A 9,749-nucleotide genomic window follows, 5' to 3' on the forward strand; every position below is an offset into this window, starting at 1 on the left:
ATATAATAATATAATTTTTGTTATTTATATATTTATTGTTTATATTTTTTATACTTTTAAATTGTAATATATACTATTAATGTTATATCAAAATAATTCTTATTTATTGAAATAGATTTATTTTATTTTATATTTATTATTTTGTTATTATTATATTATATTATTATAAAATAAATTATTTTTATTTAATTTTTTATTTTTTTTTATTTTAAAATTTAATCTCTTACATGGTTATTAAATTATTCAAAGGTAAATATTTATTATTAATATTTAATATTCTATTGTTATTATTAATTGGTTATTATTATTAATTAATAGGTGAGGCCTGATGGCCAAAGGATGGTATTGCCTGCAAAAAAGAGATGGCACACAGTATGTGTAGACAATGGCTGGCAAACAAATAAAACAGTTGCTAAATTCAATGTGTAACGAATGGTGGTTCGTAGTGGATCAAATAGAAAAGATTGTTGGCAGGCAGGAAGGAGTAAACAATCGAGCGTACCTAAGTAATGAGCGAGACTCGGCATCATCTTCACTCGGTTTCGGACTTATATGCAGCCGACGAGATAGAAGTACTTCTTTTAGAAGAAATTCGTGACCTGGAATTACCAGCTTCTGCATATTCTAGACCTGAAGATATTCAAGATTTTGATATTGGTATGACAATACTTTTAAAGATATAAATTATTTTTAGTAAAATTTGATAACAAAAAAAATATTATTTTTATTATTTTAAAAAAATCAAAATATAGATATAAATTATTTGATATTAACAGCAGGTAGTAGGACAGGGGGGCAAATTAGCTCCCAACCTTTGGAACTGGATTCACCAGGGGTTCATTCAACAGTCCATTCTTGGGACTCACATGCTAATTATCATGGTCACTATGGCTATGGTGATCACCATGGCTCTTCCTCAAATGCTTTGGCTTGGCCAAGAGCAAGTCATTTAGTATTTTATTGTGATATACAGGGGCATCTTAAAACAGCTATTGGTGTTATTAGACTTTTATTACTTGTAAGTAGCATTATATTTTAAATATTTTTTATTTATCAATTTCTAAATATTTCTGAAACAATAAGCTATATTAAACCGTTTAAATAGATATCATCTGCAGCGTGTTTGGCAACATTATGCAGTTCCGGCACTGCCAAGGTCAGCTTATTTATGTTGCCTTTAGTTGGGCGGCTGCGTTTCATGATCTTTGTAGCAGTTTTCTGTTTTTTGATCACTGCATTACTCCTCTTCCTTGATATTTCGCATGTTATCTATGTTTTTCCTTTCAATTGGACAAAATTGGTAAGTAATCAGTTTATTAATATGTTATTTTTAATATTAATATTATGAATAAAATTTAAAATGTTAAATATATATTTATAAAGGAAAAAATTTTATATATATATATATATCCTAATACTGATATATCTGATAGAATCCACCTCTTATAGAATGCTTGGATATTCACTGGTATAGGCTTATCTTATGCCTTAAGTAGTGCATTATTAGCATGCTCTATATGGGAATATCATAGTGGTGGCTGGGTACCAAAACGCACTCGTTCTCAGTTGTCTGCTGCGGCAGCACTTGGATTGTCATGTGCTATTTTAGCCTTCTTACTTTCATGGATACATGGACGCAGTGAATCAAGTTGTAGGAGTTCAGATAATCGTAATCACACACCAACACAACTTTATAAACCTGTTGATAATTCTTCCTCTTCAGGAGTAAATAATTTTATTTGTTATTTATGTAACAATCTATAAAAATATTTAAATTGTTGTTGATAATTATTATTTTTTTAGGTCACTCTAAAAGAGCGTAGCCCTAAAAGACCTGCTTCATGGATTATAAAAAATCAACAGACAAAAAAACAAAATATAGATAATAATACAAACACAAATAATGGTCATCATGATAATGATAATCATACAAGATACAAGCAAGATGTCAATCGAAAAGATCATTGGGCTTCTGCAAGGGAACATTTTTTAAATATTCAAGAAAATAACGAAGATATTCAAAGAAGTGATATTGATATTGAAAGGAGAAGAAGAAGACGAAGAAGAGATGGTGATAGTAATTCAACAGCTGATGGAAATTTAATAAATACCAAAATCAATAGTGACCATATTTTGGAAGATAATAAAGCTAGACGGGTGCCGCGAAAATTGCCTCTGCAATCGGTAGAGCAATCTCGACCTTGGCCTGGTGAACATAGGAGTAATGGTTCTACACATATTAGAAATAAAACTTTACAAATGCCAGTGAATAATAAAGCACAAGACTATTGTGAAATGGATGGATCTAGTTCTATGCAAGTGACTCAAAATGGTTTTCACTGGGAAATGGAATGTACATCTAGTAACAGTATGGAAAAAGCAATAGATGTAGCTATGGATCGTACTGCCATGTGGACAGGACAATGGCATCCACCACCTGACGACGTCCAACCTTGTTCTAGCAAAACTATTGATCCTTACAGCTTTGCCTGATTGAATTTAAAAATCCGTACACATGTTTTAATAAATATTGGACTCATTGCAGTGAATGATTTTTGGGAACAGTTACATACTAGAAGTTTCCCTTGAAACATCATTTCGTAATATCATCAATAATATCTTCTTTCACTATTTGTATTAAGGAAAAAACAGAAATAATATTTTATCAATTTATGTTATTTCTAAATGAATTTATTTGAATTGAATATGTTTAAAATTACTGTATATGTCACTTTAATGTTAAAGTAGTGCACAGTAATCATGACATCTCTATTATCTTTTATATTTATATTTTTTTTTCTCTGCATAAAATGAAATATAAGTTTGAAACTAAATTGATGCAAATGCAAATATATATAATTGCATTTCACATTTAATGACAAAGTTTTATTATAATTAAGATTATTAAGTAATATCTTATGTCTAAACATTTATGAATCTTATATAAAACTATCATTGCCTTGTATATTATGCTGCCAAAAAGATAGTTTTTTTTTAATTTTCAAGTTTTGACATTTTGCAACCAGACTGCCCAATTTTGATATACAAATAATGTTTTATTTTAATAAACTTTCAGTACCAAATAATCTAATTTATTAGTTACAGGATTATTTATAAGTTACATTAGTAAAGATTAAAATATTTGTTTATTATTTTATTAAATTTTAATGATTATTTATTCTATTTTCATACATACTTAGTAATCTGTAAATGCTGATAAAAAATTACTAATTAAATTAATATCTTAATTTTATACTTTAATTTACTATAAATTTATGATATTACTATAAATTGTTTTTTAAACAAGTTTTTATTATAAAATGAATTAATATGCATGGAACATATTTAAATTTATTTATTATTTAATTATTAAAAATAATATTATTGTTATACAGAGATGGGCATAGAAATGTGTTTCATAAATTTTGACTATGATAAAAAAAATTATTTTTCAAAATTTAATTTACTATATGATATTCTGTACATAAACAATTGAATTTTATATAATATGCAGTCTGGTAGTTCAAAAAAAGTCCATTTCTATTTTTATAAAAGATACACTATTTGCAGGCAGAAAATATGAGCAGCAATGGTGTTATATTACTTATTTATTTTAATGAAAATTTCAAACCATTTCTAGTCCAGTACTCTTGTACAATCTTGTATCAACTGTATTCATCAAATTAAAGAGCAAAGTAATTTTTAGTACATACATATCGTATTAGAGGTACAATTCATCTTGAAAATTATCAAAAAATTGCGTTTCTTGACCAATTGGTCCTTGAAATCTCTTTTTATTATATAACAAGCGATATAGAACCGATCATATTGGGACCTCTGTTCTGTTTTAATTGATTAAGACTTATAATCATATAAACATGAGAAAATAATTTCAACTAGAATCATAAGTGACAACTATTTTGTCTTTTGATACAATATTAGAATATACATCTGGATCAGGCATAATTATATGTTGACGTGTATAACGCGTAGTTGTCTAACTAATTATTTAGTATAAGGAAAAAAATGCGTGTTCATATAGAATCATAAAGAAAAAAAGGAATAATATATATTATAGTAGCTTCGTTGTGTTAAAATATTGATGATGTAATTTTTAATTTGATTTTCTTAAACACAACGAAGAAATAAATGTAATTTTTTTTATAAATGGTACATTACTAGTGTACTGATAAAATATTTAAAAAAAATATGAATAGATTTCATGATAAATATATTGAGTGGAAATGTTATATGGTGCAAGATTTAGCTTAAAGTTTAAACAAAATGATTAAAAAAAATATACGGACACTGCCAGAAGAAAAATAACGCTCTTTGAGTGTCATGTATGTCAAATAACTTTGTTACTTTTCAATAACTTAGTATCAGAGGCTTTACCTCGCTACAATTTGCAATACCTCATAATAAATGAATTGTTAAACTTATATTTAGTATGTGAATCTACAACACTATTTAATATATTTCTGTATAAACTTTAACTGAAACGCTTCAGATCATAGCACAAATAATGAAAATTAAAATTAGGTTTGAAATGATTACAATTCATCCTAGAAAATAAAAAAGTAACTAAATATTACTATTTAAATGAAGTGCAAATCTGTTTTATCATTATCATTATAATTAACAAGATTGTTAATTTCTTTTATGATAATATGCATTTTCTTTACTTTTTATAAATAATATTTCATTAATGGAAGAATAATTCTTTCATTAATTATAGAACTAATTATTAAAATCGTATAAATTTTATTCTACTATTTCTACATTTTTTCTACTATTTATCCTTCTAATCATATTACCACAAAGTTTTATTTCTTATATTATAATTTTTTTTTTATGAATACTTTTTAACTTAATTAAAAATTTAAAATACAAAAACATTTGTATTAAAAAATAGCATGACAATTATACGATTTAGTATTAATATTATTTTCATCGTTAAATATAAAAGAATGTAAAGAGTTATGTAATTATAATTTTCTTTTTTATGTATATAATTTAATTATATTTATTTAAATTAAAAATATATAATATTTTTGTTTTAATTAATAAATGTTAAAATTTTATTATTTTCAAAATATATTATTAATATATATTACTCTTTTTTTGTTTGTTAAAATTTTATTATTTTCAAAATATATTATTAATTCATATTATTCTCTTTTTCAAATTATATAACTCTAATAAAATATTTTTAATTTGAGATGCTATTTGTTTATAAAAGCATATTTTATTTTAAATTCTTCTAATTTTATTTTAAATTTTTATTATCTGAAGGATTTAATTTAGTGCAGGGAATCAAAAATTTACATTATCTATAATAAATTTATTCAATTGCATTACATTTAAATAAGATAAAGAATATTTGGAACAAAATAATTTAATAATAAAATTTGTTTACGCACATTTATCTTATTCTTAATGAATATAACAAATAAAGACAATCCAAAAGAGATATATGAATTACATGACACAAAAATTTTTTGGCCTAACTTTTAATTTACTTGATAATATCAAAAATAAAATATGAGAATCATTAGAACCAAAAAATCAATTATTGTAAATTTGGATGTTTTGCAATTAATATATATTGCAATTATATATTGAGAGTATATGAAGATTCATTTCTGTATTTTAAAATGATGCTGTTAATATTGCTAATAATAAATATGAGTATATAATAATATTTTTATTATAAACTCATTATGAAAATAAACATATTGAACATTTTTTGAAATGAAAAAAGATTACTGTGAGTTAATATATGTGGTTGATGAAATTATCAAGAGTTATATTACATATTAACCCTTTGATAATTTCTCATATTTTATAGTGATTATTCTGGACAATAACATTTAATGATCTATATAAAATTTTAAAGTTATTATTATGATTTATTCTTTTAAAAATTATTTTGTATATTTAGAAATAATAATCGTTGTATACTATAGATTATGCAAAATTCATAAATGCATATATTATATGTTAATTATAAAACATATTACAAAATGTTAGTAATTAGCAAAAATATTGTTCTATGTTAATTAAAATGAAATATGTTAATATTTATTAGTTACTATATTATTAAGAATTGATTGGCGTTAACAAGATATAAAATTCTTTAATTAAACAAAGGAAATTGTTACATAACAAATGAGATTATTAAAAATATTCGCGATTAATCTAAAACTCTAAATTATTATTTTTTGCCAGTGCCAAAATAATCATAGAATATGTATACATGTATAATCATATTTGAATATGTACAAATACATGTACACATATAAAAATATTAATATTTTATTAATTATTGAGACTGATGCGAGATAAATGAAAGAATGAGAAACTTTATTTTAAATGTATTTTGATTCAATAATCTCTATCAATATTTTATTATAATATTTATATTATTTAAAAAATTTTCTGTAATAGATATAATTTTGAAATCTTTTTGCATATATTGTTCTGTTTTTTATTTATAATTATTTATCTAGATAAATATGCATATAGTGCAACAAAGTATAATACTTTATTTATAGAGATTAATGTATTTTTAAAAATTAAAAACTTCATAGGGACCAGTAATAATTTTTTTAATTGTTCATGTTGCTGCTTTCTATTTCTTTTAATTTTCCAACTATGTCTTCTAACTTTTTACGTTGTATATTTTGCTTCATTTGTTTGTTTTTATCTTGTGCAAAACATTGAATATCCATTGTTTTTACATAATGTAGTATAGAATTCCTTTTAGCATAGCAATGAAAAAATGATAAAATATAGCATCTAGTACAAAGAATTATATAAGGAAGAACAAAAAATAAAATACATTATAATAGTGAATATATGATTAAAAAACTTACTTTTTGTTTCTTGAAATTTGAAATGGAAACTAAAAGAAGATAAATTGAAAATAATTAAATAATCATAAATATTTATATGTTTAAATAATTAAATATTTAATGTTTAATTATGTCTCACTTGTTGTGGATGTCTTAACTGTTTCATAGTAAGATGCTTCCAATTGTTAAATCTCATCCATGCACATGAAGTATTATATATATTTGATAATTCAGACTGTGCCATAGTATGTACTGCAAATTGTGGATTTATAATTAATGGTTCATGTTGCAATAATTCTTGTTGATATGAATGGTTGGAATAATATGGATCATATTTGGTAAAATTTTCTATAGATGATATTGCCAAAGAATTTGCCACTGCCACTAAAAAATAGATATATATATATATATATATATATATATGTATATATATATATACACACATACACACACATACACACATACATATATACATCTGGTGTGCGTGCGTGCGTGTGTGTGTGTGTGTGTGTGTGTGTGTGTGTGTGTACATGGTGCACATATATATATATATTCATATAATTTCATATGCTTATAAATGCATTAAAAAAATTGTAATAATTATAACAAACTCTTGGCTTTCTGAATATTTAATAATGTATCATAGTACTGTTTTTTAAATGTAACCAGCTCTGTAATAGATGCAGTTTGTTGTAAAGTGTTTAAACTTTTTTGTTTTGTTTGCTTCAGTGCAGATCTGTACATAAATAATCTTATTAAGTAAATTTGCTGATCATAAAAAATATTAAATTTACAGAGCAACTTTAATGGTACTTGTATAATAAATTTTCTATGTAGTTCTTTTTTTCACATTCTATTGTTTTTGTTTCATTAACTATATTATTTAAACTTTTATGAAGCAGATTTAATTGATCTGATTTTGGATAAATATGAAATGATTCTGAGGATTTTTTTTTAATATTTTTTTTTGTATCCTCTAGTACATTTATACTTTTATAACTATTTATGTTATTGCTCAAAATATCTAATTGATTATTGTTTTCCAGGTTTTCTTGATTTAAAAACTTGCAAAAATTGGATATAGAAGGAATAACATACAAAGGTTTGGTCTGAGGCAATATTGGAAATTCTGTATATGTAAAAAATGTTTATAATATTTGTATACATTGAATTGAAGTATGTTAATAATTAATAAATATAAAAATAATTTTACCGATCGAAGTTTCCTGTTCTACACGTTTTAAAAAATTCTGCAAGCTTGTTTTAAGCTTTTTGTGTGCTCTAAAGTTATCCATTAAAAAATTATCTTCTTTTAATGTCTGTAATATTGTTATTTATAGAAATTGTTACGAACTATTAAAATAATTATTACAAATATGAATTTTTTTTACCTGTATATTTATTATTGTATCTTTAATTTTTTCTTCACTATATACAATATCCATTTTATATATATCTTTCTGAATTGCTTGTTCATCTTTTAATTCTTGCTTAAAATGATTTTGTATTTCCATATTACAAAATTTATTCTTATTTAATTTACTATATTTTTTTATGTTTTTTGTATCATTTTCTACGTTGTGTAAAATTTTGCAATTTGTTCCTGTTTCTATATACCTATTATCATATATTTCTAAATTTGAGATCTTATTTTTATTCTGTTTATTTGAAACTATGTTATTTTTATATAATTTTTTTAAACATATAGTATCCTGTAATATGATTTTTTTAGTTTTTATTTTTGAATAACAAAATTAACAATATTTCTAAATACAATATTATAATATGAGATATAAATATAATGTGTGTGTGTGTGCGCGCGCGCGCGTGTGTAATTTACTATAGTAAAGTAATTGTCATAAACCTGATGTAATGCATGAGACACATTAGTTACATTACATTGATTCCAATTATTAAACTGATCAATAGACAATTGAAAATATTTATCATCCATTGATTTAAAAATTTCTTGATAGTCAGATGTAGAATTTTGATAAAGATTACTTTCATATAGAAGATGAGGAGTATAACTCCATTTTAATTTTGATTGAAGTTTTAATGATTCTTCTTGTTCATTAATGTTTGATGAAAGATTTTGTTTACTAGTAACATGAGATTTTATATATGGAATATTATAATTTAATGTATCATACATATAATTCATATGATTATGAATTGTTGAAATTTCATTAGGAGGAAAACCTTTGAATACTTCAGGTACTGAAGACATAAATTTTTCATTTAATTCAAAATTTTGAGATGTGTCAATCAAAATATTTTGATTTAAATGGATTTCTGAGTTTTTGTCCAATATTTCTATATTAGGTTCTTTGGAAATTGCAGTAACTCTTAAAAGGAAGAAATTATTATTACATTTTATCAAAAATATCAAGAAGTAATTTAATGAAAATCATACTTTTGATATAAAGATTTGGTGTTAGATGTTTTATTTAGTTCAGTAATTTTATATATTAGATTTTTTATTGTATCATTTGATACACCTTTTGGTAATGGTATTATAGAAATTATTTGTTGTTGTATATTACTATCCAAATTTTCAGATAAAATCAGTAGAGCTTTTAATACACGTTCATATGCAATTATACCATCATCAGGATGATACATATTTAGAAATTGATTTATTGCATTAATAACGTTTGTGTCCTTTAAATTTTGTTGTAAAGCAGTCCATGGAAACGTAGAGGTATTATTTATTGTAATATTCTTATTTTCCATAACTGCTAAAATAAAAAATTAATTGTTTAATTAGATAATTCAAAATTTTTTAGCGCGTTTTCGGTTTAGTTTATGTCATTTCTCTATTGTGTATATATATATGTAGCTAATTATATATATAATATATAATATATAATTATTATATAATATATAATA

General features: G+C 23.3%; 2 protein-coding genes across 6 annotated transcripts in view; one reads left to right on the plus strand and one right to left on the minus strand.

Moving 5' to 3' along the window:
- LOC102673966 overlaps nucleotides 1–2,744 on the plus strand; it is a 3,687-nt gene extending 943 nt beyond the window's left edge. For 2 of the 3 annotated variants that reach the window (XM_006624614.2, XM_031514613.1), the window contains exons 2-6: nucleotides 319–657; nucleotides 777–1,018; nucleotides 1,106–1,300; nucleotides 1,450–1,725; nucleotides 1,804–2,744. In XM_006624614.2, coding sequence (XP_006624677.1) covers nucleotides 510–657; nucleotides 777–1,018; nucleotides 1,106–1,300; nucleotides 1,450–1,725; nucleotides 1,804–2,493 — 1,551 coding nt within the window. In that variant the 5' untranslated portion in view covers nucleotides 319–509 and the 3' untranslated portion in view covers nucleotides 2,494–2,744. The remainder of the gene's footprint in view (nucleotides 1–318; nucleotides 658–776; nucleotides 1,019–1,105; nucleotides 1,301–1,449; nucleotides 1,726–1,803) is intronic. The other variant, XM_031514614.1, reaches the window with a different exon arrangement.
- A 3,788-nt stretch (nucleotides 2,745–6,532) lies between these two features.
- LOC102674324 lies at nucleotides 6,533–8,473 on the minus strand. 3 transcript variants are annotated; one of them, XM_006624619.2, is made up of 5 exons: nucleotides 8,249–8,473; nucleotides 8,071–8,176; nucleotides 6,997–7,109; nucleotides 6,879–6,907; nucleotides 6,533–6,801 (listed from the first exon to the last, which is right to left on the minus strand). In XM_006624619.2, exons 1-5 carry the CDS (start codon nucleotides 8,369–8,371, stop codon nucleotides 6,612–6,614), a joined length of 561 nt encoding a protein of 186 aa, XP_006624682.1. In that variant the 5' UTR covers nucleotides 8,372–8,473; the 3' UTR covers nucleotides 6,533–6,611. The 3 variants fall into 3 exon arrangements, with proteins under 3 accessions (XP_006624682.1, XP_006624681.1, XP_006624680.1); XM_006624618.2 differs by having other exon boundaries at nucleotides 6,533–6,762; nucleotides 6,997–7,241; XM_006624617.2 differs by having other exon boundaries at nucleotides 6,997–7,241.
- Nucleotides 8,474–9,749: the final 1,276 nt, after the last annotated feature.

Source organism: Apis dorsata, unplaced genomic scaffold (genome assembly GCF_000469605.1).
Source record: "Apis dorsata unplaced genomic scaffold, Apis dorsata 1.3 scaffold_1085, whole genome shotgun sequence".
NCBI lineage: Eukaryota > Metazoa > Arthropoda > Insecta > Hymenoptera > Apidae > Apis > Apis dorsata.